Source organism: Schistocerca gregaria, chromosome 2 (genome assembly GCF_023897955.1).
Source record: "Schistocerca gregaria isolate iqSchGreg1 chromosome 2, iqSchGreg1.2, whole genome shotgun sequence".
NCBI classification, from domain to species: Eukaryota; Metazoa; Arthropoda; class Insecta; order Orthoptera; family Acrididae; genus Schistocerca; species Schistocerca gregaria.
In genome coordinates, this window is record NC_064921.1 from 683,542,445 (window position 1) to 683,570,392 (window position 27,948).

The 27,948-nt window shown below is 38.8% G+C and overlaps 1 protein-coding gene across 2 annotated transcripts in view; it reads right to left on the reverse strand.

Moving 5' to 3' along the window:
• The window catches only part of LOC126334756 (exocyst complex component 7), a 101,482-nt gene that overhangs the window by 21,819 nt on the left and 51,715 nt on the right, over positions 1 to 27,948 (reverse strand). For both annotated transcript variants that reach the window (XM_049997324.1, XM_049997326.1), the window contains exons 8-9: positions 21,323 to 21,507; positions 13,216 to 13,395 (exon numbers count right to left, since the gene is read on the reverse strand). In XM_049997324.1, the coding sequence (XP_049853281.1) occupies positions 13,216 to 13,395; positions 21,323 to 21,507 (365 nt within the window). The remainder of the gene's footprint in view (positions 1 to 13,215; positions 13,396 to 21,322; positions 21,508 to 27,948) is intronic.

Below are 27,948 nucleotides of genomic sequence, written 5' to 3' on the forward strand. Positions count from 1 at the left end.
GACATCGAAAGGGTGCAAAAAAGGGCAGCTCATTTTGTATTATCACGTTATAGGGGAGAGAGTGTGGCAGATATGATACACGAGTTGGGATGGAAGTCATTACAGCATAGACGTTTTTCGTCGCGGCGAGACCTTTTTACGAAATTTCAGTCACCAACTTTCTCTTCCGAATGCGAAAATATTTTGTTGAGCCCAACCTACATAGGTAGGAATGATCATCAAAATAAAATAAGAAAAATCAGAGCTCGAACAGAAACGTTTAGGTGTTCGTTTTTCCCGCTCGCTGTTCGGGAGTGGAATAGTAGAGAGATAGTATGATTGTGGTTCGATGAACTCTCTGCCAAGCACTTAAATGTGAATTGCAGAGTAGTCATGTAGATGTAGATGGGGTACACACACAAGCAACTGCTACCAGCTTGCCCGTGCCTTCACTAGTTTCAGTACAGGGCTGACTACAGCAGGTGGCACCACCAACCCAGGGATGAGGTCTCACTAAGGCCTGCACAACCCAGCAGTTACCACCTTTCACTGAGACACCAATTGCTCACATATAACCTGGAGCAAAAACCATCTAATTAACTTTTGCTTGCATAGTTATAATCATTACTAGTACTCTGCTCTCGTGAAATGAATTTTGCAATACTCTTGGACTTAGTTTTTGGCTGTGCTGTTTTGGACTCTCACATGTAAATGCATGGGCTGTATCAAGAAGTGTCATCATTAAACTGTTTAAATGTTGTGCTTGGTTAGCATAATATGCATATTTGATTTATTTTTGGATCTTCTCACTGTATTAGATATTATTCACTTCACATATAATACAGTTGTTTCACTTACAGTAACAATTAAAGAATACACAGAAGAAGAGCAATTGAAACCAGAGTTTAACAAAGTCTGAATATTAATGAATCAAATTCATAAAAATACGATGAGAGTAAGCATTGAGGAGGAGTTCACTTTGTAGGGATCATTGAGAAAATAACATACAATTTAATGAAGATGGGAAAGGAATTAATAAGCAAGAGAAGAAATCTGTCGTCATTTTGGACAAGATATTCTATTCCAGACACTACTTCAGTTGATTTATTAATTACTTCAATGAAACCATATTGTTTTATGTAAATTTTAAAAGAAAGAAACACCAATAACTTCATGGCTAGAAACTGACAGTTTCCTTCTTGCATTCTTTATGAATAAACATTTTACTTCTCATGCTGGAAATGGCACTTCTGTTATTGCACAGTAGTTTAAGGTCAAATAAAGCAACATTTGAAAATATAACACATCCAATCATAGAAAGTATATAAAGTACACTGACAGCACCTACATTACAGTTCAGATTGATACAACACACAGTTCTGAGCCATACTCAAGTTTTTCTTATGATTAACTTTTACCTTCTGTCAGATTATTCAAAGAAATACATATTACTAGCTTACACGACCATGGACAATGTTGCAGCTAGTATCTTGATTTTGTGTTACTATCAAGTATTTTCAGATCAGTTCCACCTTCTGTCTTAATGTCAGAAAATAGGAAGGCCAATGTTGCTCACTGATTCGGGGACAAATGTGCCAAACATAAACAAAAATATATGCCATGATTTAAAAGTCACACTACACACAACTGTTACTATTACAAACATCCCACACACTGACAGTCTGCATTATGTTCTCTCTCTCTCTCTCTCTCTCTCTCTCTCTCTCTCTCACACACACACACACACACACACACACACACACACACACACACACACACACACACCTATTCAGTATGTTCTTTACCAGCTATTTTTCCTAAATGATTTGTTGGAGGACAATTTCATTCCGTGATCTTCATCGGCACACTGTAACATCACACTTCTACACCTTGAATCATTTCATTTCTGTCTTTCCCTTCGTCCACATTTTAGACCCTCGTAACTGTGCTCTAAAGATCTTTTCAGTGATCTTTTTCTGGTCTCAATGTTTACATTTTTATATGTTAGTCATTGTTGCTTTTTATAGAAAGACCTGTAGCCTTGTGCAATTCTCGAGTCTTTACATCTTTTTTCTTTATCTGTTCCACTTCCGACACACCAAAATACAGCCTTTTCATCTTGAGTTTCTTCTGTCCAAATTTAATATTTAATCTTCCAGAATGTCTGCCTATGCACACACAATTACATTAGTTTTATTTTTGTTTGTGTGTCAACGGCAGCCACCAGCTAACACAGGTTAGCAGTAGACGACAAAATTACACGACTTAACATAAACTTTGTGCCACATATATGTGCCATTATTAAAACCTTTCCTGTAGGACAAAAAGACCTATTTTGAAATTAAGGTGAAATACAGAAATTAAGCTATATTTGCATGTGTCAACTTGTGTATAAAATCAACTACAAACATAACAGTAAAGGACAAACATTTAAGACACAAGCTAAAATATAGGCTTTGATGTAAATTTCATACTATTATCACAAGAGAACTTGTTTTCAGAGTGTATCAGTCATATTTACTTGAAAAAATTATAGAAAGGATAGACTGCTACTCACTGAAAGATGACATGTTGAATTGTAGACAGACAATGACAAGACTGTTACACATTGCGAGCTTCAGGCGTGCCTGATTAGCCAGAGATAATGGTATAGCAGTCGTGTGTGAGATGTATGCTGACTAGTGTGAATGTGTTTCTCTTTTCTGATGAAGGCTTAGGCCGAAAGCTTAATGTGTGACAGTCTTTTTGTTGTGCCTGTCTTGAAGGTGAACAACCTATCCTTTCCATAACTGTTGAAATACCCACCTGGACTTTCCAATATTTTATGTCTGCTTGAAATATGCTAAACGTATTAGCTACACCAGATGTGTGTCACAAGGCAAACTTCTCTCTTTTGTGACTGCGGCTTTCTCTCTTTGAGAATAGTGGCTCCTGCTTTTGAAAAAAGATATTCACAAGTCACTGAAGTTCTCAAGTTGAGTAAATCAATTCTCGCCCACTTGTATAATCCGTGGAAAATAGTCTTCATGTCCTCTTACTTTTCTATAGACTCTAATTGAAAAAGGTCACTGGGTTTGCAAGCTGTTGTTTCAAAGGACGACATGTTTCAACTCGACATTCCTTTTGATTGTCAGTTAGAACCTGAGGAACAAATTTGGTAGCAACATTTTTCATCCCAAACCTTTCGTTAAAATTCACTGAACTTTGCTCCAAGATAACCCACTATTCTCTGACAGTTGATCAGTTGTCTGTCAACGGTATGTGAGTACCTCTGATTAATCACTGTTTTTCCTCCCTTCCTGGCATTGGGCAGGCTCATGTGTATACCAAAAATCAAATTTCTTTTACAGTAACTTCTTCCTCAGTCACCAAAAGAACTCTGATTAGATGAAAGCCTTTTCAGCTTGCTAACTGCTCTGGCACATCAACTGAATACTGAAACTGTATTTTCTTGAATCTTACCACAATTCTACAATTTTGTTCTACAAAGTCCAACCACTTTTACACATCAACAACTGAATGGTTCTTTAGTGTTAAAATATTACCACTGTTTGTGCTCAAAATTTTCAGGTGTGCAATCAAACACTTTTCCATAGGAATTTTTTCAATACTGTTAGAGTCTTCTCTCCTGAGATGTCTATTGTAATACACTCCTAGCCTATGTGAATATATTACTATAGAAGAGATGAGGAAATGGACAAAAAAGAGACAGGAGACATGAGACTGTGAGGAGAGTCGGAGATTGAAAGACCTGTGTCAAAACAATGCTCCTTGCATAGACAACATTCCCTCTGAATTACTGATATCCTTGGGAGAACATAACAACGAAATTATCCCACCTGGCATGCACGATATATGAGGCACGTGAAATACCCCAAGACTTCAAGAATGATGTAATAATCACAATTTCAAAGAAGGCAAATGCTGACAGGTGTGAATAGTACACACCATCAATTTAATAAGACATGGTTCAAAAATGCTGACATAAATTAATGGAAACACTATGGCACGATCAATTTAGCTTTAGGATATATGCAGAAATGTGTGTAATACTGACTTTATAACTTACCTTAAAAGACAGATGGAAAGAAAAGGTGAACTTACAACATAGCATTTGCAGATCAGAGAAACTTTTGAAAATGTTGAGTGAAATAAATACAGTGAAATTCTGTATGTAACAGGGCTCTGAGGTGTGATAATGACAATGTTCTGGCCAAGAAGACAAAAGACTTGGCAGAGGAGTTAAACAGAATGTATAGGAAGTTGAACACAATGTATAGGATATTGCAAAGGATTTATAAGATAAACATAACAAAATGAAAACAGGGTTAATTTATATTAAGTCAGTGAATCTTATATAATTAGATTAGGAAATGAGATAACAAAAGTAGTATATTATTTTTATTGTTTGGATTGCAAAGCAAGTGATGATGGCCGAAGTACAGAACATGTAAAATGTAGACTGGCAAAAGCAATAAAACAGTTTCTGAAAAAGATAAATTTGCTAACATCCAATATAAATTTAAAAGTTAGGAAGTCTTTTATAAAAGTATGTTTGGGGTGTAGCATTGTACACAAGTGAAATGTGAACGATAAACAGTTCAGAGAAGCTTTTGAAATGTGGTCCTACAGGAGAACACTGAAAATTAGATGGGTAGATCAATGTAGTGAATCAAATTCAAAAGGGAGAAAGGAAGATCAGAATTTAACATCCTGTCAACATCAAGGTCATTAGAAATGGATAAGCTCAGACTGATGCAAGGATGGGGATGGTGGTGGTGGTGGTGGTGGTGGTGGTGGTGGTGGTGGGTACCATCATCCTGTACTCTGATATTTCTTACAACACTATGAAGCGATAAAATATTGATATTATAGGTGAAGATAGAAAAGTATCATTACTTACTCGAATCAGTAACATCACAATGTGCTGATTGTAAGTCCTCCCTGCTTCAGTTTAGAGACAGGCTAATGTATATCTTTTTCTAATATATTTCTGTAGTGTTCAGTGGCAGCTCACACAAAATTTTACCAATTCCCTACAATAGGGTGGCCTATAACCTTTTGACTTACTTGTAATTAAATCAAATATATTAATTTTACAAATATATTAATTGAATTGAGTAAATATATTTAAATTTTATAATTAATTGTGTAACATTGTGAGGAATAAAATAAAATGCAAAAAAAGATTATGGCAGGAGCAGAGATCCAACCTGAGCAAATAAATTGCCAGTCAATGCTCTTAACCACACATCTGTTGTGCCATTGTAAAAACTAATGCTCAGAAATCCCTTATACACTTTGCATAAGTCTTTTAGAGTGTGGTTTACCTTTTTCAACAGCACACTCAGGCAAAATAATCTAGGACGCTGAAAGGGCCATGAATCTGCTCCTACCAACGCAGTTTATTTCATCTACCGTTTCTGTCTACAGAATCAATGGCCTTTTGGAAATCAGACTTCAGATTAAGTATTTGTTCATAATATGATCTGCCCTTCCTAAAAGCACCTATCCAGTGTTATTTCTACTCTTTTTAGTATAATCTTGGAAAATATGTTATGGTTACAAAGAAATTTCTCTGCAGTTGTTGACATTTTGGTGATTGCATTTCTTATGTAGGGGATGTATCAATGTCACCTTCACTCTCTTGGGAGTTTTTCCGTTTTCCATGTTTTCTCAAAGACTAACTTTAGTTCATTTCTTTTATCATTGGTGCAGACCACCTCAAAAGTTCTGCTGTAATAGAGTCTTCTCCGTCTTCTCCACTAGCTTTATAAGGTTTTATCAACTTCAATTTCTTTGATAGTTGGAGGTAAATCATCATGTAGATTTTCACAAGTGTTTGGATATTCAAGCGTATAGATTGGTTCTGGAAAGTAATAATCTGACCAAAATAAATTGCAAGATTTCAGAATTTTCAGTATTATGTAAGCCAAATCGGTGAGTCTTTTCCCACAACCCTTTATTGCTACATCTACATTTGAAGTAGATCTACCAGATTCTGTAAATTTCACTTTTTCCTCCAAAGATCTAGTTTAGTCTTTCATACTAAATTTCCTCATATAGTACTAGCTCTTTTTACCATCAACCAGTGTATTATAGTCATATGATTTACAAAGGCAGTAAATTGAATGTATTAATATTATGAGGGGGTACCCAAAAATACCGGAAAAACACTGCCATGTTCAGAGCTTGCGTAGTATGCATTTCTGCCACTAGGCGTGTATAGTACAACACATTGGCAGTTCAGTGCCGCCTGTGTTGTCGACTTGTTCACATCTGCAGTAATTGTTTTTGCTAGCAATGTTTTGTTCTTGTTTCATTTTTTTATGCCAAGTTTAACTGAACAACGTGCAGCTGTGAAATTTTGTTTTCTATTTGGTAAACATGTTGCGGAAACTGTTTTATTGTTGAAAACAGCTTAACAAAATGACACTATGGGAAAAACTTAAGTGTACAAGTGAATCTACTTGATTTAAAAATGGCGACATGTTGATTTATAACAAACCTCGTTCTGGACGTCCATCAACAACCTAAATTGATGAAAATGTTGAAAAAATTCGAGAGTTTGTGCTCACATACTGTTGACAGACAACTGATCAATTGTCGGAGAATAGTGGGTTATCTTGGAGCAAAGTTCAGTGAATTTTAACGAAAGGTTTGGGATGAAAAATGTTGCTACCAAATTTGTTCCTCAGGTTCTAACTGACAGTCAAAAGGAATGTCAAGTTGAAACATGTCGTCATTTGAAACAACAGCTTGCAACTGATCCTGATTTTCTGTCAAAGGTCATTACTGGAGTTGAGTCGTGGTGCTATGGTTATGACTCATAAACAAAGCAGCAGTGGAAGACATTATTGTCACCACATCCAAAAAAATGTTGTCAAGTCAAATCAAACATCAAAACAATGCTATTTGCTTTTTTGATGCCAAGGGCGTAGTTCAATCAGAGTTGGTTTCCCACATCACACCGTCAATGAAACCTTTTATTTGGAAGTTGTATGAAGATTGTGCAGTCAAAAAAGACTATTTGTGGCAGACAGGAGACTGGTTCTTCTATCATGCCAGTGCACCTGCACACAGAGCCATCTCTGTTAGACAGTTTTTGGCTAAAAATGGCATGGTTCCACTGCCCTTCACACCTTACTCACTTGACCTAGCCCCGTCCAACTTTTTTTTATTTCATGCATGAAAAGGGGTATGAAAGGAACTAATCTCACAACATTGAAGAACTCGAGAGAGAGAGAGAGAGAGAGAGAGAGAGAGAGAGAGAGAGAGAAAAAGGAGGGAGGAGCTGTAAATTTCCTGATATGCCATGTTTTGATCAACAGCATGTGGTCTGCTCCACACTGCACACAAATACTTGACTATTTTGTGTCACTGTATTAGCTGTTTAATTAATACAAATACACTACAGTACTTTACAAATGTCTGCTTGTGTGTGTTTATGTGCGGATGGATATGTGTGTGTGTGTGTGTGTGTGTGTGTGTGTGTGTGTGTGTGTGTGTGGGCGCGCGCGCGCGCGAGTGTACACCTGTCCTTTTTTCCCCCTAGGGTAAGTCTTTCCGCTCCCGGGATTGGAATGACTCCTTACCATCTTCCTTAAAACCCTAATCCTTTTGTCTTTCCCTCTCCTTTCCTCTTTCCTGAAGAAGCAACCGTCGGTTGCGAAAGCTAGAAGTTTTGTGGGTGTGTGTGTGTGTTATTTTATTGTGCCTGTCTATCGGCACTTTCCCGCTTGGTAAGTCTTGGAATCTTGGTTTTTAATATATTTTTCCCATGTGGAAGTTTCTTTCTTATTTTAAAAACAAAGATTCCAAGACTTACCAAGCGGGAAAGCGCCGGTAGATAGGCACAATGAATAAAACACAAACACACACACAGAATTTGAGCTTTCGCAACCGGCGGCTGCTTCGTCAGGAAAGAGGGAAGGAAAAGGAAAGATGAAAGGATGTGGGTTTTAAGGGAGAGGGTAAGGAGTCATTCCAATCCCCCCCCCCCCCCTTAGGGGGAAAAAAGGACAGGTGTACACACACACACACACACACACACACACACACACACACACACACACATATCCATCTGCACATACACAGACACAAGCAGACATATTTATAGGCAAAGAGTAAGGGCAGAGATGTCAGTCAAGGTGGAAGTACAGAGGCAAAGAAGTTGTTGAAAGACAGGTGAGGTATGAGCAGCGGATACACAGACATCCGCACATGCCGCCACTGTCTGTGTATGTGCGGATGGATATATGTGTGTGTGTGCGCGAGTGTACACCTGTCCTTTTTTCCCCCTAAGAGAAGTCTTTCCGCTCCCGGGATTGGAATGACTCCTTACTCTCTCCCTTAAAACCCACATCCTTTCATCTTTCCCTCTCCTTCCCTCTTTCCTGAAGAAGCAACCATTGGTTGCGAAAGCTAGTAATTCCGTGTGTGTGTTTGTGTGTTTTGTTCATTGTGCCTGTCTGCCGGCGCTTTCCCGCTTGGTAAGTCTTGGAATCTTTGTTTTTTATATATTTTTCCCATGTGGAAGTATATATATATATATATATATATATATATTCTCCAAGACTTACCAAGCGGGAAAGCGCCGGCAGACAGGCACATGAACAAAACACACAAACACACACACAGAATTACTAGCTTTCGCAACCGATGGTTGCTTCTTCAGGAAGGAGAGGGAAAGACGAAAGGATGTGGGTTTTAAGGGAGAGGGTAAGGAGTCATTCCAATCCCGGGAGCGGAAAGACTTCCCTTAGGGGAAAAAAAGGACAGGTGTACACTCGCACACACACACACACACACACACACACACACACACACACACACGTCACCCTCAGAACATCCCCACAATGAATCCATTAAGTTTTATTTACATTACCTCCGCAAACATGCCTTCGCTCTAGGCAGATTACGCTCCCATATTTTATTTACTCAGGCTTGTCTGACATTTGGCATTACCCCCAAAGGCATTACACTTAAAGTTCCCATCTCAGGCTGTAACCCTTCTTTCCATCAGTCCCTATACCAGTTCCAAACTGAACAATCCATAGCCCCACCCGCCTAATCCTTCACATACGCATCACCTTAGCCAATGAACACACCCGTCGACTCCCATCCTTAATAAAAGTCCTCAATCTTTCCTCTCCCACATCCACACTGGCTATTCAGAGCATCCTCCTACAGGCCAACTGCAAATTGAAACAGCATGCCACCCTCCACCTCAAAAAACTATCCAATTTCCTGGTTTCCCACCTCCAGAAAGGCAACTCACTCATCCTCCACAACCTTTCCAGCATACCTCAACCTCCTCTCATTGCACACAGACCCAGTCTCTCCAATCTACTCAATCCCCACTTCCAGCTCCACTCCCCCAAAACCTCAAAATTCTAATCAACACAATCTGGAACCACAACACCCTAATTCAGTAGTTAACCTTTCCTCCAAACCTCTCTCCCAATCCAAAGGCCTCACCTTCAGCCCTACTCCCAGATTCAACCAAACAGCCCTCGTCAAAGATTTACTGTCCTACACTCGTACTCTCTGCTGGGAATATCATTTCGCCACGAATAAAAATAATCCTAATCCTAATCCTACTCCTAATGATCCAACTCCCCAAGACAATATCCAAATTGAACCCTGCCTGGAACAGTTCTGTCCTCCATCACAGCGGGACCCACCTCCTCTTCCTCAAAATCACCCTCTCCAAACCTTCCAGGAATTTCTCACTTCCAGCTTTGCCTCTCAGTCCTTCTTGATAAACCTTAATCCTACTCCCAACATCACCACAGCTGAAGCCCAGGCTATCTGTGATCTGAAGGCTGACCGATCCATCGTCATTCTTCTGGCGGACAAGGCTTCCACGACCGTGGTACTTGACCGTCGGGAGTATGTGGCTGAGGGACTGCGTCAGCTTTCAGACAACACTACATACAAAGTTTGCCAAGGTAATCCCATTCCTGATGTCCATGCGGAGCTTCAAGGAATCCTCAGAACCTTAAGCCCCCTACAAAACCTTTCACCGGACTCCATCAACATCCTGACCCCACCGACAATTAAGGGAACGGCCATGGGTACCAAGATGCCGCCCCCCCCCTCCCCCTGGTATGCCAACCTATTTATGGGTCACTTAGAGGAAGCGTTCTTGGTTACCCAGGCCTGCCAACCCAAAGTATGGTACAGATTTATTGATGACATCTTCATGATCTGGACTCACAGTGAAGAACAACTCCAGAATTTCCTCTCCAACCTCGACTCCTTTGGTTCCATCAGATACACCTGGTCCTACTCCAAGTCCCATGCCACTTTCCTTTATGTTAACCTCCATCTGTCCAAACACCAGCTTCACACATCTGTCCACATCAAACCCACCAACAAGCAACACTACCTCCATTATGACAGCTGCCACCCATTCCATATCAAACGGTCCCTTGCCTGCAGCCTAGATCTTCGTGGCAAATGAATCTGCTCCAGTCCAGAATCCCTGAACCATTACACCAACAACCTGAAAACAGCTTTCGCATCCCGCAACTACCCTCCCGACCTGGTACAGAAGCAAATAACCAGAGCCCCTTCCTCATCCCCTCAAACCCAGAATCTCCCACAGAAGAACCCCAAAAGTGCCCCACTTGTGACAGGGTACTTTCCGGGACTGGATCAGACTCTGAATATGGCTCTCCAGCAGGGATACGACTTCCTCAAATCCTGCCCTGAAATGAGATCCATCCTTCATGAAATCCTCCCCACTCCACTAATAGTGTCCTTCTGCCGTCCACCTAATCTTCGTAACCCCTTGGTTCATTCCTATGAAATCCCCAAACCACCTTCCCTACCCTCTGACTCCTACCCTTGTAACTGCCCCCGGTGTAAAACCTGTCCCATGCACCCTCCCACCACCACCTATTCCAGTCCTGTAACCCAGAAGGTGTGCGCGATCAAAGGCAGAGTCACGTGTGAAAGCACCCACGTGATTTACCAACTGACCTGCCTACACTGTGAAGCTTTCTATGTGGGAATGACGTGCAACAAACTGTCCATTCGCATGAACAGACACAGGCAGACAGTGTTTGTTCGTAATGAGGCTCACCCTGTGGCTAAACATGCCAGCACATCTTGGCACAGTGTAACACCAACCTATCAGAACTCAGGAGATGGGAACTTCCCCTTCAATATATCCTCTCTTCCCGTTACCCACCAGGCCTCAACCTCCGCTAATTTCAAATTGTCACTGCCCATACCTCACCTGTCATTCAACAACATCTTTGCCTCTGTACTTCCGCCTCGACTGACATCTCTGCCCAAACTCTTTGCCTTTACACATGTCTGCTTGTGTCTGTATTTGTGCATGAAGTAGACTTTTACATACACACATTAATATATACAGATATTTGATTATCACCACAGTTCATAAGTTAATTGCAGGAAATACATAATTAACCAGCTGGAGTCTAGGATGAGGGTAACACATTTGTTCGTCATGGCTCTTTATATTTATACAGTTATATATTGGTATCTTAAACTGCAGTGGTGTGACCTGCACCAATAATGCTGTGCAACGTAACATTTTCCACAGCACTGAAACGACCAAGCTGGGCCTAGAAAAATCAGGAATTTACAAGGTTTTTTGGGACAACTGCCCATCTTTTATCTTAGGTAGACCAGCAGAAGCTTCAATATAAGAAATGAAACACAAATGCACCACAACAGTCATACCACTGCAATTTAAGACACCAGTATATTTTTTTCATTTTATATTTCCTGCAGTTAATTTATGAATTGTAGTGATAATCAAATATCTGTATATATTAAATGTGTGCATATGTGTGTCTATATATAAATATGTGCCTACTTTATAATATGAAGTCAGTTGACTATGAAGTATTTCATCAATAATTTTCACTGACAGTAAAAAATCTAGTAAAAACAGTTTATCCTACTGTCTTTTAATAATGAGTTTATGCTTAATGTGCAAACATTTTTCTGTTATTAACATGTTGCAATTTGCACATTCCACACATCATCTTTGCTCTGTTTACGCCCTTGGTCAGTATTTCATGAATGATATCCTAGCATCTTTGCGCAATTTAAACAAAAACATCAATTGTATAACACAAGTGTGATGCTCAACACACATTTTAAGAATAATATTATAAAGTGTGCCACATTATTTTACTTACAGTATGTGTGCTGTGGTGGAATTCACGAATACATACATCAAGTTTTAGAACATTTACCTAACGAAAAATATTAATCATATAAAAAAGGCCATGGTAACCCAAAACTGGTTATGGTACTAAAATAAAACATTTAAAAAGCATTTGTGGCTGGTTGCGTCATTCACCAACTAACACTTCACACAATTCCAAAGAAAGCTTTCAACCAGGTGCCATGAGGAATGTAGTACTCATGGTGATGGAAGAGATGATGTGACATAAGAGGATGCACAGTCAAAAACAGACAGCTGTGTCCCATGTCTGAGCTGACTTGACAGAGAGAGTGCTACAAAGCATTAATATTTTCATACCAGCATGCATTTGAAGAGAAATGGCATAATTTTAGTGTGAGTTAAGGCTCAATTTCAAAGAGAACCTGCATAATTTTAGTGTGATTTCCAGCTTGCTTTTGAAGAGAAATGGAAGAATTTAAGTCTATGATTATTTAGTCCACAATTTATAATGTACTGTAGCAAATCAGCACATGAAAACTGGCTGCCACAGGAAATGTCCAAACCAATTCTTACATTGATGGTGATTATATTTTAGCATAACAGATTCATTTTTGTCCTTCTAGCATTAGCAATTGTCAAGTTGTTTTTACATGAATGCTATTTGTACATAAGCCAAACTCCATGTTTCTAATATACCAATAAGGATAGTCTAATTCAGCTGAGGAACTGATAAATACATACAAACTCAAGAAGGTAATATAATTCCAGAATAGACTACAAAAACACAGGTGAACTTTAGATAAGGGGAAAAAACAGACATTCAGCACTCAATTTGTTAGGTAGTAATTTTATACGCAGTTTCCTGTGCATGATCACTACGTAAAATCATTGCTACCATTTTTTCAATTCATGACATTTTATTAGATCGTGCAGTTTTCCAATGTATGGCAAGTATAGAGGACAATGTTATCATATCCAAGAATAAAATTTCCATTATTAGTATCTGTTCTAAATCTCATTTGGTAACAAAAACATCAAATTTAACAAGTGACAGGCGTACTTACAGTTGTATGTAACATTCGCAGAATTGAGGAAAACTTGGCACGGACATTCTGGTCACAGCCTTCCATAGTTCGCTCAAACTCTGGCCTCAGGGTCAGTAGATGCTTCAAGATAGGGAAAACAACCAGGACTGCTGCGAAATCATGTCGGCTGATGCAACGTTTTGCTCTTGCTGCTATGCTCTGAAATTAAATAGTGATTGAGTGACATATAAATAAGAAATTATTTATGTAAATTATAATCTCTATCATTAGAAATAAGAGAAACAATATAATGTCATTTAATTTCTCGAGAGCAATTACAGCCTTATAGCGGTTTTAAGAAAAAAAAAGAAAATGGTTCAAATGGCTCTGAGCACTATGGGACTTAACATCTGTGGTCATCAGTCCCCTAGAACTTATAACTACTTAAACCTAACTAACCTAAGGACATCACACACATCCATACCCACGGCAGTATTCGAACCTGCGACCGTAGCGGTCATGCGGTTCCTGACTGAGCGCCTAGAACCGGTAGACCACCGCGGCCGGCTTTTAAGAAACATGCTTGCATTCTTCCACCAACAGCAATATCATGAGACAATACAGTTTTCTTCTGTAGTCATAAAGTAACAAGAAATGATATAATTACATTACCCAAAGGCGTCTTTGTACATGAAGACCAAACCTGCTACGTTCTACAACCTCCTTAGTGGTCTTTGAGAGATGTAAGCTATATGCTGGACCTAGGTTTCAGCTCTTTTTCTTTCTATAGCCAGTCATATTTCTATAATGTTTTTATGAACTATTATGCCCCGGTCAGTGCCACAAAAACTGTAAATACAGAAGTATCCAATTCTTTGCCTATCCTTGCTGACAACAGAATTTTAATTTTGCATCTAAATGTACAGTCAATCATAAACAAAATAGATGAAATAGATGTATTCCTAATTTCAAACCCATGCCACATTTTTTTTGTGTAAATGAACACTGGCTCACACCTGATGAGACTGCTCTGTATATCCCTGAAGGAATTGAGTTAAGAAGTTCATACTGTAGAAACAAAAGCGAACATGGAGGAGTTGCAAGTTTTGTAAATAAAAACTCTAACATTGAATATGTAGCACAGAATGTTTATCAGTTTTGCAAAGACCAACTTTTTGAAATTGTTGTAGTGCTACTTCCAAAACAAAAGTTAATGCTCATCTCTATTTATTGCACCCCAAGCTCTGATACAAATCAGTTTATTGATCAAATGGAGACACTAAATAAGTACCTGTTGGTAAAATACAGGCACCACAAGATAGTATACGTTGATGACATTAATATTGACATTCTACAAAAAAAACACCAAGAGTTGCACATTTTCAAAAACTGCTAAGATCCAATAACTTGTACTGTGAGAATGACCAGCCAACACAATTAGCGACATGCCTGGATAACATAATTTCCAATTTAATAAAAGATGAGTATCAGTATGGAGTGATAGATCCACCATTATCTGATCACCATGGCTTATGGCTGAGGGTCAACTGTGAAACATACGCTATTCAGCAACCTAAACACATTAAGAGGATCTGACTTACTTCCAGCCAACATCACACAGCTAAGAGAAAAATTCTCAGAACTTGAGTGGGATAGAGTATATAACTGTGATAGCAATGGCAATGCTTTTAAAATATTTATTAACATCCTAATGAGCTTAGTTCAAAGGTGCTGCCCACAAGTAACTGAAAAGGTGAAAACACATAGTCTATCAAGCAAGAAAAAGTAACAATTGGTTCACTCCTAACCTGCATGACCAGAGAAAAACTCTTATTGCCCTACATAAAATGGCTAAAACTGGTAATCTAGACTGGAAACAGAGGTACAAAGAAGCCAAAAAGAAGTACAGAACAGAAATACAGACAGCAAAGCAAAGAGCCAATGATGCTTTCATAGAAAATTCCAAGCAACAAATGCAAAGCAGCTTGGAAGGTAATCAACACAATAGCAGGAAAACATAAAAACATACAAGAATTTTCAATATTGCCAGATAACTTGAAAGAAATCTTTGTAAACAGCACTAAGTATGAAGCTGCTCCTACCTCTGCAACAAATGATGCAACATCTGGAAGCTTTTTCCATAACATACCTGACAATAATGTATCCTTTAAATGGAAGCAGGTTACATGCCAAATTGTACACAAAGTGGTCATAAACCTACAACCATCTTACAGCAAAGATCTGTATGGTATCTCAAACAACATGCTGAAGCAAATAATTGACATAATTGTTGCTCTTACCTTTCTGATCAATAATACCTTTGAAACTGCAAAATTTCCTGAGGTCCTGAAGGCTACTATTGTTGTCCCTATTTATAAAAAAGGGGAAAAAAACCTGAAAGTTATCGCCCAATATCTCTCATACCTATAATATCCGAGGTAATAGAACGTTGTATTAATTCAACTTTGCAACTATTTTGAGGTTCATAATCTTATCTAATCGTCTCTGGATTTAGACCAGGTTTTTCTACAGTAAATGCAGTAGCAACTCTTGTAACAGACATTCTTAATGGCTTTGAGAGTAATTCCTACACATGTGCCTTACTACTAGATCTGAGCAAAGCATTTGATACTGTGTCACATGAAATACTCATAAATAAGCTGGAGTGCTATGGTATCAAGAATAATGAACTGACACTAATTGGATCATATTTGACTAACAGAACTCAAGTGGTCATGGTAAATAACTGTCAATCAAATGCCCTGCCAGTAGTTAGAGGTGTGCCAGAAGCCTCAGTGCTTGGGCCATTCCTTTTCTTAATTACTTGAATGACGTGCCTACTTTCTTGCCTGACAAGCCAATAATATATGCTGATGACACTACCCTGATTACTGTGGGCCACTAATTGGAGAAGGAGAAACAAAAAACAAAAGCTAGTCTTGAAAAGGCTGCCATATGGCTCCAAAGTAACATGCTAATCCTAACTAATCCTAAACAATAGCAAATCTGAGACTGTGTTTTTCTACCTGCACAAGCTTAACGAAAAAGTAAATGAATCAGACTCAGTAAGGCTTCTTGGAATCCACCTGGATCCTAAACTGACTTGGAACTGCCATACCGAACAGTTATGTACCAAAGTATCGAGAGTAGTCTTCTTGTTAAAGAAATTAAAAACATTAGTTAGCAAACAACTTTTAACTTCTTACTTTGCCTTCTTTCAGGGTCACCTCCTGTATGCAATAAAACTATGGGGCAACTCTCATGGTATTCAGACAGTGTGCATGTGGATCAATTTAAAGACCTCAGCATCTTGACTGTACCTTCCCTTTACATTACAACATGTCTTCTCTCTACAAAAAATCAAATACTCACACTACCTTGCAAAACAGACATCCATTCGCATGAAACTAGATACAGAAATAACGTAGATGTAGATTTTATAAGACTGTGTAAGATCCAAAGTAGCTTGAAACAAATAGGGATAAAATTATATAACAAGCTACCACCACCAGTGAGAGACTTCCTAAGTGATACCTTCCGTAAGCACATTTACAAATTGTTAATTGATAAGTGTGTGTATAGTACTAAGGAATATGAATGTATATAGTAAGGTATAATATTGAGGAATTTGAATGTGTACAGTAAAGCTACACATGTAAACTATCAAATGTGATCAACCTTTAAAGTATGTAATTGTCTATTTTAACTTATGTTGACTAATGTCAAATAAATAAATAGGCTCTTACAAGAGCCATCCATTAACACAGATACACATCTGCCACTTTACAGTATGTCTAAGGAGGGCCAATACCAAAACACCTCTGTTAGGACCTTGCCCTGTACATCACTGCAAATTCCTCACATTGGTCACATTGTTAACTGAAGAGTCTGAAAATGACTGTATTGACCAAAAGGGGTAAATGTTACACATCTTTCTGATCAGCTACACATGATGGTGTTGCCTTTTCTCACTTTTGTTTATTACAAAGGGTATGCCAAATGTAAGATCTCAGTTTTTTAAAAGAAACATTTATTTACAATAAATTGTACATAGTTTTGAAGCTTGAACATTCTTCTGTTTTTCCATGTAATTGCCATTTCAATCAAATGCAATTTTTGTAAATGCTGTGGCAGTTTTTGTATGCTCACGCCATACCAGCCCACCGTCACGCTATTGAAGAAGCATTAGACCTCATCTTTCACCCCATTATTGCTGAAGTGCTTACCAGTCAAGTGTTCTTTCGACTTGGGAAACAATTACTACTCGCTGGGCGCTAAGTCCAGACTAGAGGGTGGCAGTGTACTGATGCTCTATCCAACCTGTTGTGGAAGATCCGCTGTTTGATGTGCAATGTGGGGATGAGCATTGTCGTGGAGATAGTTTATGTCGTTGCTCAACAATCGTCTTCTTCAGTTCTGAATTGCCTGTACGTTTTTTTTTTTTTTTTTTTTTTAAAAAGTCTGAAAATACCTGTCAGCATTTATTGTTGTTCCAAGAACCATGAAGTTGATCAACAATATCCCCTTTCAATCCCAAAACACAGCTCTCATGATTTTACCGGCAGACTGTGTTCTTTATTTTCCTGGCTTGCGTGAATCAGAATGCTGCCACTCATGATTGTTGTCTGGTTTCAGGTGTGAAGTGGAGATCCCAGGTTTCCTCACCCATGACTATTGAATCGAAAAGGCTGTGCTTTTCATCTGCATAACATTGAAGAAATTGGTGGGAAGTTTCAACGCATAGTCATTTGTAATCTTCTGTCAGCATTCTCGGGCTCTATCCTGTGCACACCTTCCAAAAGTTCAACTCTCTAGTCAAAGTCCAGTGAATGCTGTTTTGAGAACCCTCACGAACAACTACGCTGAGCTCATCGAAGTCATCCACCAATCTTGAAGCACGATTTATTTCAACCTCTGCAATTGTCTCTTTGGGAATTGACGCTCTCCTGTTTCTTTCCTTGTCAAATTTCAGTACAACCACCTACAAACTCTCTACACCACTTGCAGACATTTCTGACATTAATACAGACTCTTAACAAACTTCCTTCAACTGTTGATGAATGTTGATTAGATTAACACCTTTCGCACCCAAAAACCAAATAACTGCACGAACTTTGCTGTAGTAGCTAATGGGAGCTCCATTACAACTGGTTGCCCAGCCAAGACTGAAAGCCGCAGTGGACGAGAGGTGGATTCTGTAGAGAGCAGAGGGAACAAGGCAAAAAATAGCGTGGTCAAGAACCATGCAAACAGTTCCCTAATAGACCCAGTGCTCTGGGGTCATTTCTTTTGGGATTATCCTCATACAAGCTGATTTGGATGTCATGAACTGCCTCCACATTCTACTTGTGATTTCAAAGAAAATTAACTGCAGGACTCGTTGCAGCAACACAATAAAATCCAGAAAGTAAAATTATAGGAACATTTTCAGATTATTTTAAATACATACTTCCTGCAGATTAAGTCCCAGTGAGAGCTTCCAGCTTAAGGTTCATTTATCTGAATATGCTCTATACTGACTCATGTATTGCCTTGTGATTTTGATTTTTTTCACTTGTAGCATTTGCACTTTGCTGATTTGTAAAGTACTTCATACTGGTTTTTAACATTTTTTTTCATTCGCTATCACACATGCATGTTCAAGGATGAAACAGACATGCACGTTCAAGGAACATGAACGTTCAAAGAAGAAATAGAAACAGATTAAAATATAGGGTGTTACACATATGACAAGTCTCATCTCCAGTGCTACATGTGATACCAAAGAGTCAGGCCCTAATTACCACATATTCTCCAGTTTGTTCTTCAGACAGTCACAAGGGCATTTTGATTTTAGTTTAACTAGAGTTGTTCCAAGCAGCTTAGGAAAGAAATCTGAGAAAATCATACTGCTTAACACTTAAGACTGGTACGTTAGTAGCATTTCTTACAGAGCCGTACGTAAACTCAAACTAAAACCTTCCACAGTAATTGTACTGCAACAAATGATATTTTTGCACATCAGTACTCAAACTGGCTATCACAGTCTATGCATGGTGGATTGGTTGATTCTGAAAGCTGTTTTTTCCTGGTGAAGCAGAGGCGCATTTAACAGGATACTCAAACTCCCAGAAAAATTAATGCTAGAGTTCTAAAAATTCCCATCAATTAAGAACCCATGTATGATTTCAAAATAGGCCTGTGATGTGCAATTAGTACAATGCAAATTACTGGACCAATAATGTCCCATCACATCATAATTTCTGAGAGGTATAAGAACAAGAGACTGCATGCTGTTTTTCAGAGAACTAACAACTAATAAAAAGATTTACGGTTATAACATCTAGGAGCACACACTGTCAATGCATCTATATGACAGTACTAACTGCAGTGTGCAACACTGTCTGGGATCTTTAATATCTGCCTGCAGCATACCATGTGATGCTGGTGGTCACTGTTACATCAGACAATGGGTTCTTCACAGCCAGTCTTGTTCCGTTGCAAATGTAACAATGGCATTTAATCAATACATAAGAATTTGCAATTATATTTCTGTCAAATTCTCAGTCTTTTGTTGGTCCCAAGATCTAGTGACGCCTGATTGTACTATCTCCATAACAGGTATTGCCAATGTAATTTATTCTCACAATAAGAATTACAGATACTTTACCACAACATATTTTGTTTGTTAGACATTTAATTTTCATTAATTTTCTTCATTGTTTCATTTGAACACAGAAATTTGAAGTAAATCAGCCAAGAACTTTGAAGTAAACCGGTCAAAGTACTTTTTCTGATGTTTAATAACAAAATTTCTCCTTTATTTTTGGTAACCACTTTTCTCGTTTACATAATGTTATGCCGAGGTGATCTTCATCTTGTCTTAAAGGAAAACAGTGCAAAATTTTCTCAAGATCAAAATACAACTGTAGATTTTTATAGATTACAGACAGACACACACACACACACACACACACACACACACACACACACACACACAGACATTCTTCTGACAGAAACTACTAATAATGCTACTGCTACACCAGTCGCTAAATGGCACAATGATTTTCTTGCGTTTCTTTCCAATGATGGTCATAACTCATCTAATTCATCTAAAATGATTTCACTGCATGTCACTGTCTGAACCATTTGTGACAACTGGAGTTGGCCTTCTAGGTAGTTGTTCCTGCATAGTGCCAAACTTAGAATTTGCCCTGTATTTGTTAGTGAAGGGTCAATATATTATAAGGCAGATTTAATCTTAAGCTTATACAATATTCCATCGCATCTCTAAGTATACAAGAAGCTATGCAGAATTTGCATTGCTATTCTCTTATCTAAAATCGAACTGTACCTTACAGCATGCTCGTACTCAGAGAGGCAAAAACCTATATTTTCATGTTGAGTTCTGAGAATTGTGTAGCTACATTTTCATATGAAAAACTCACACATTGGTGAAGATTATGTTGAGGAGTATCTGAAATCCTGGTTCCTGACAGGATACAAATTGACGACTTCCTGAGACTCAAAATACATTTATTCATCCAGTTACATACTGTATTCAAAAAATTCCACAGTGAAGAAAGCCTCCATAGACTGAGAATAAGTTAAATAATAGATTGACATAAGTAACCACTGTAGATTGCTTCTGTTATCTATAGTAACAACCAATTACGACTGGTGCAAGAAGATGTCATAGAGGAAAACTACCTTTTCACACACTCATGGACAACACTCTCTTAGACATTTCATTGTTCATGGAAATGTCACAAAGTTTATAGTTATTTATGAACAAGTCATGCATGTAGGTTCAACATTAAACAGACATCTAATCTTAACTCACTCTAACTCTAAAAGTTTACTGAAATATTTACATCACACACTTATCTATAAAATACAGCTTCCATGCAACAGTTGTTCTTGTATTACTTGTAGTACAAGAGAGAGAGAGAGAGAGAGAGAGAGAGAGAGAGAGAGTTTGTGTGTACACATTCAGAGAATGTACCGATTACTGATGGATAATTTCACTGTGAAGCACGTTGAAATCACAAGAAGTAGTAGGATTCATTCCCAGTGTCTAAATATGATAAATTTTTCTTCAATTTAATTTTAAACAATGCAATAAAAACTATTTGATCCCCTCTGGTGTACAGTAGAATAGACTTACTTCACCATCCTGCACAACCATATCCATGGCTTCCCGTATAACAATTTCAAACACTTGGTGTTGATGCTGCAGAGGTACAATACCAGCCATAAGAGCTCTCTCACCTTGCATTAGCCTCTGTAATGCAACTACACACACTAGATAATTTTCCATTTCTTGTTCATCCACAACATCTTCGCGTGATTCTGAAACAAGCATTTTATAATTACCACCTCAGTTACAATGTGCTATACACAGGGCTTTAAAGTAGAAACTGGCTAAATAATAAATTTACTCCTAACTTGACAACATTTATAACAGTACATATAGATGAGAGGTTGACACACAAAGCAGAGAGAGGTATATCACCGAGATGCAAGGCATTCATCATACTGAGTTGCAGAAGTAGTGTTTTGTCTGTGCCTGGTATTCATTTAGTTTTAAAAACCTATGGTTCATTTATTCTCCATTCCTGCTAAGTTAAGCATGCCTATAGCATAGAAGAGCATAATAACAGACCAAGAGTAACATACCGGCTCAGTTTATGGAGTTAAATATATCTAAATTCATAATTTATTATGGTATTTATTTGAATATTATACAGCATCTCAAGGAAGTTTTTCAAGGAAACTAAAGATGCACATGATCCGAGTCACAAAATGGACTTTATACTGGAGAACAGCAACAAACTTTCAGCTGTTCTGAAAGCAGGGCAGAGAACTGCTAATGCTAGAGATATGACTATGCCTCTCTCCCTCCGAGCCTCCCCCCCCCCCCCCTCCCCTGAATTAGCAAGTATATTGGTAACTTACAAGGAGACAGTAAGGCTAGCCAGTACTTAGTTAAAGGAGGTGAAATTCTGAAATGGCAAGTACTGCCAACAGAAACAATTAGAAGCACAAAAAATTAAACCTAGCCTTTGGAACTTTTATGTTCCTTCCTTAGTGAGGACAGTGGGACATATTGGGAAGGAGAGGCACATCACTCAGACCTCAAACTGTGTTATCCACCTCTTTGTTTATGAGTTAAGCGATCAGACATAGCTTAATCATCATCTTGCATATACTAACAAGCTGTTCCTACATATACACACTGAGTTCATACCTTGCTTGTTCTATCTCCTGTCTTACTATAGCAGGACTTATCTTCCTTAAAATTCTATCTACTGCAGGACACATCCCAAGACATCAAGGGATCAACAATTTAGCACTGGAGGTTGGGGGGGGGGGGGGGTGTAGGGGGTAAAAATTGTAGAGGGAGGCTAAGAGATGAATCCAGTACGTAAGCTCAAAAGGATGTAAGTGGCAGTAGTTATTTGGAGATGATGAGGCTTGCACAGGATAGAGCAGCGGAGAGAGCTGCACCAAACTGGTCTTCAGACTGAAGATGACGACAAGAACGCTACCCACATTCTGTGTGGGCACCTGTGGCTGGAGTATTGCTAGCTAATCATGTGAATTTCCATAGTGGGCAAATATAAAGCCAACCAGAGGTAGTCTCTTCTTCAATTGCTGTTATCCGACTAGCCTCTGCTGGCAGACTAAAACTGCACCAACTGTTTGCCAGGATCAAATGAGGGCTGAACAACAAATACTGTGACTAATTTTTTCACGTAGCTTCCACGATGGTTTCCTATCTGTACCATGAGTATTTGAAAAGAGTGGGCTTTTCTGTATTATGTCCATTGGTGGCAACAGCACTCTCATATAGGTAGGTTGGTAGTAACGCTCTCTTTTGTAGCGTTCTTTGCATTAAACATGCCAAACAATGGAGGTGACAAGAGAGGAGCAGTATGGTACAATAAAATTTTGTGTTCATTTAAACTATATAGCCACTGAAACTTACAAAAAACTGGAACAAGTGTACAGTGAAGACGCACTAACTCACACAACAGTATTAGATGGTTAAAGGACTTCAAAGAATTGTGATTGCCTGTTAATGGTGACCGAAGTGAACATCCTGTGATTGTCCATGAGGATCAGTGGATAATGTTATGTAACCTCAGTGAAGTGTTGAATTCCTTTGAGAATTTCATATGACTATGTCTTTACGATTGTGCATGTTCATCTCCTTATAACATGTGTGTGTGCCGGTGCCAAATTCATTGACTTCTGAACAAAAGGCTGTGCATTTGGAGGCAAGCCATGAGGTGCTGCATCTCTTTGCTGATGGAGGGGATATGTTTTAGGACTTGATTATCATGGTGATGGCTGCATCTTTGTGATCCTGAGTAAAAATGAGCCAGCATAATGTGGAAATTACTATGTTCTCCAACACCAAAAGAGATGAAAGTTTTTCCATCTGCAGGAAAAGTGGCAATGATTACTGTTTTTTACTGTCTTGGAATGATTTACCAGTGTACAGTTCTCCCTCAATTGCTGTTACACAGCATATTATAGGTCAGCATTGGCTAAACTGAGGAAGCACATTTCAAAGAAATGACAAGACTCTTCTCGGATTGAGTGGCGATTTCATCACAATAATGCGCGGCTTCATGTCACAAATCACGTCGTTCAGTTTCTGGCTCAATTCAACATTACATGTGTACCACCTCCAGCTTGTAGTTCCGATCTTGCAGCCTGTTATTATCATTATTGTTATTGTTGTCATCACTAAAGACAAAGCTTTGGGGCATTCACTTTGAGAACTCTGAAGTAGTGCGCAAGAAAAGTCAGGCGATTCTCAAGGACCTGACAAAGAATGACCTGCACCACATATTCAAGGACTGGCAGAGATCCTATAAAAAGTCCATTCATGTAGGAGGCGAGTACTTTGAAAAAATTATGTAAACATTGAAATGGAGTAATAAACATCTGTGAAACAATTTCCATGTCTGTTATTCGACCTTGTATAAATCTTTGTGCCCAGTGCTTTGACTTAGAAATGTGTAGTTTCCAACTTAATCAGGCTTAATGACACTTTCTTTAATATCAGACTTGCTACGTGTGAGCACAGCAACTTGGTAGGGCTTGGACTTTATTGGGAACTATTCCATATCAGTTTCAATATGCCTTACATTAAGTTCCGCCAGTAATAACTATTACTTTTTGGTTTTGTGGGCTGAACTTTAATTTGTAGTTACATAAGTTTATTTGTGCTGAAAAAATTTTCTTGGCCCTAAATTAAGATTGATTGATTGGTTGGTTTGAAGGAGGGGAGGGGGGGGGGGGGGGGGAGGGACCAAACTGCTCTAAAGTAAGGGTTACAATATTCACACTAACCAGTATTGCTGCTGCTGTGTGTGAATAAATACTGGAACACATGGTCAAAAGATAAGAATCACAAAGAGGACAATTTGAGCTATTTTCTGACATCAGCAGCACACATTACCCCAGTTGTCACATACTATGATAAATAAATAATGAAGGAAGACCCATTATTGTTCCATTACACAACATACATACATACATACATACATATATTAATACTTGTTCCATTGAGCATGAATAAGGCCTTTCATAATTATGTGGAATGTGTCACTTTAACATAAGTTTTCTTTACACAAAATTATTATTATTATTATTATTATTATTATTATTATTATTATTATTGTTTTTACTACTACTACTATTAGTTTACACTTACTACTTCATATGTAAAAATTCATCTATTGAGTAGGAGGAGTTGTCATTCAGAAATTATTTTAATTTGTTTTTAAATGTGGGTTGGCTATCTGTCAGACTTTTAATGCTATTTGGCAAATGATCAAAGATTTTTGTGGCAGCATAATTTACTCCTTTCTGTGGCAATGTCAGATTTAACCCAGAATAGTGAAGATCATCCTTCCTTCTAGTGTTGTAGCTATACACTTTGCTGTTATTTTTGAACTGGAATGGGTTGTTAATAACAAATTTCATAAGTGAACGTAAGTTTTGCGAAGGTACTGTGAACATCCCGAGTTCCTTAAATAAATGTCTACAAGGTGATCTTGGGTGGGCTCCAGCTATTATTCTGTACATGCTTTTGTGCAATGAATACTTTTTCTCTTAATGATGAATTACCCCAAAATAAGATACCATATGAAAGCAGTGAATGAAAACAGCCATAGTAGACTAATTTACTGATATGTTTATTGCTAAAATTTGCAGTAGCCCTAATAGCATAAGTAATTGAACCTAACAGCAGATCATTGCTGTGTTTCTTTTAGTTCAATTTCACACCAATGCACAAACCCAAATTTAGAATATTCTGCCTTAGCAACAGACTTCTGTTCATAGTCTGTATTTATCAATGGTGTTATGCCATTTACTGTGCAGAACTGTACACCGTCATTTGTGAAAAGTGACGCACCAAGAAGGAATTACCCGAATAGCACCACACTTGGTGGAAGTGGCGATGGGTGTGCAGCCAATGTATGATACATTTTGCAGGCCGAGCAGAGCCCTCTTATGTTGGTCCGACAAGGTGGAAACAATACAGTGAGTGCCAGTACGCACCGTCGATATAAAAGGGAGCTATATAGGCATGGGAGCAGTCATACTGTGACATTTCAGCTTGCACAGGGCATGCTGCTATGAGAGCGATGTGTGTGTGGAAGCAATGGATAGAGGAAGGCCGTGTGCAGAAACGACCACGGAACATGACCACAGCACAGGATGAATGTTATCTTGTCCACATGGCCATTACGGACCATACAGTGTCATCCACAGTGTTGGTTCGTCACTGGAGCACTCCAACAGGTGTGAACTGGTCTGCATCAATGGTTCACTGCCGTCTGCTGCAGGCTAGATTGGTTGCACATATGTCGTTATGTCAGCTTCCATTGTCCAGAAACCACAAGCTCCTCAGACTGCAATAGGCATGTGAACACCGTCACTGGAGTGCTGAGTGGCAATATGTAATCTTTTCGGGCGAGTCCCGCTTCAACGTGTCCTACAGTGATGGTTGCATAAGTGTCAAGCAGTACAGTGGTGAGCGCAACCTGGAGGGCTGCACTGTGGAGCGGCATAGCGGACAAGCAGCAGGTGTGATGGTTTGGGGTGCTACTGGTTACAACAACCAATCTCACCTCGTACATATTGTGGGCACTGTGAACAGCAACTGGCACCTAACAGAGGTTGTGGAGCCTGAGATATTCCCCTGCTTCAGGCATCTCCACAGGCCACATTTAAACATGATAATGCCCGGCCATATATTGCGAGGAATGGAAAGGCCTTCTTTGAAGAGCGACGGGTACCATTGCTTTCCTGGCCTGCATGTTTAACAGACATGTTGCCCATCGAACATGTCTAAGATATGGTTGGTCGGCACCTGGTGTCTCACGGTCCTCCAGCAACTGGTGTCATGGATTTGTGGGCTCAGATACAAACTGCATGGAGGGAAATACCTCAGAAACATATTCAAAACATTATTGATTCAATGCTACAGTGTATAGCAGCTTTAATTGCAGAGCATGGTCGCCACATGACATACTTAATAGTAGGGCTCAAAGGACATGTAAAGATTTGAAAAGGTAATCATTTGTTACTTGTCTTGTACCTAACCTGTGGTATTAAATCAATTGAATTCATGCATGTGTTTCGTTCTTGGTGTTGCTATTTCCACAAACGGTAGTCAGATTCTAGTAGTATTCAAAGAACTGTGACTGATGCCCAAACAACAGGGAACTGACATGTATCAAGACTAGAAAATAGTGCATTTATAATGGCTAGGTACTAGCCGAAATCTGGATTTGACACACACACACACACACACACACACACACACAAAAAGGACAACTGATTGCTGCACTCTATAATTTATAAAAGTCATTAATATGTATCAAGAACAATAAGGAACACAGACCGAATCATGTGGGACACCTTTCTTGATACCTCCCCAGTTAGAGGACTTTTGCAGACTACCTGTACTGTTAATTTTAACCTTCTGCATTCTTCCAGTTAAATATGAATTAAATCATTTGTGCACTTTCCCCACTCATACCACAATACTTAAGCTTATCTCAAAGAATTTCATGATTCATACACTCAAAAGCCTTTGAGATATCACATACTATCCCAATGGATGATGTTCATTATTCAAGGCATTTAACATTTGATCAGTGAAAGCAAATATAGCATTTTCTTTCTGAAAACCAAACTGACATTTAGTTTGTGCTTCATTTTTACAAATATTTGATACTACTCTTGAATATATTATTTTTTTCAATAATTTTGAATAAAGCTGTAAGAAGTGAGATTGGGTGGTAGTTGTTGGCATCAGACTTATCCCCTTTTTTATGCAATGGTTTAACAATAGCATACTTCAGTCTATAGGTAAAAATGCCCTGTTTCAGTGAGCTACTACACATGTGGCTGAGAATCCTACTTATCTGTTGGAAATGCCATCAATTCCATGTGTGCTTTATATACTGTCTTGCAGTGAATAGCTGGATCCTATTTTCTCTACAACAGTTAGAAAATGATTATTAAAAATGTTTTCTACTTCTGCCGTACACCCCCGGTAGCTGAGTGGTCAGCGCGACAGACTGTCAATCCTAAGGGCTCGGTTCGATTCCCGGCTGGGTTAGAGATTTTCTCCCGCTCAGGGACTGGGTGTTGTGTTGTCCTAATCATCATCATTTCATCCCCATCGACACGCAAGTCGCCAAAGTGGTGTCAAATCAAAAGGCTTGCTCCAGACGAGCAGTCTGCCCGATGGGAGGCCAT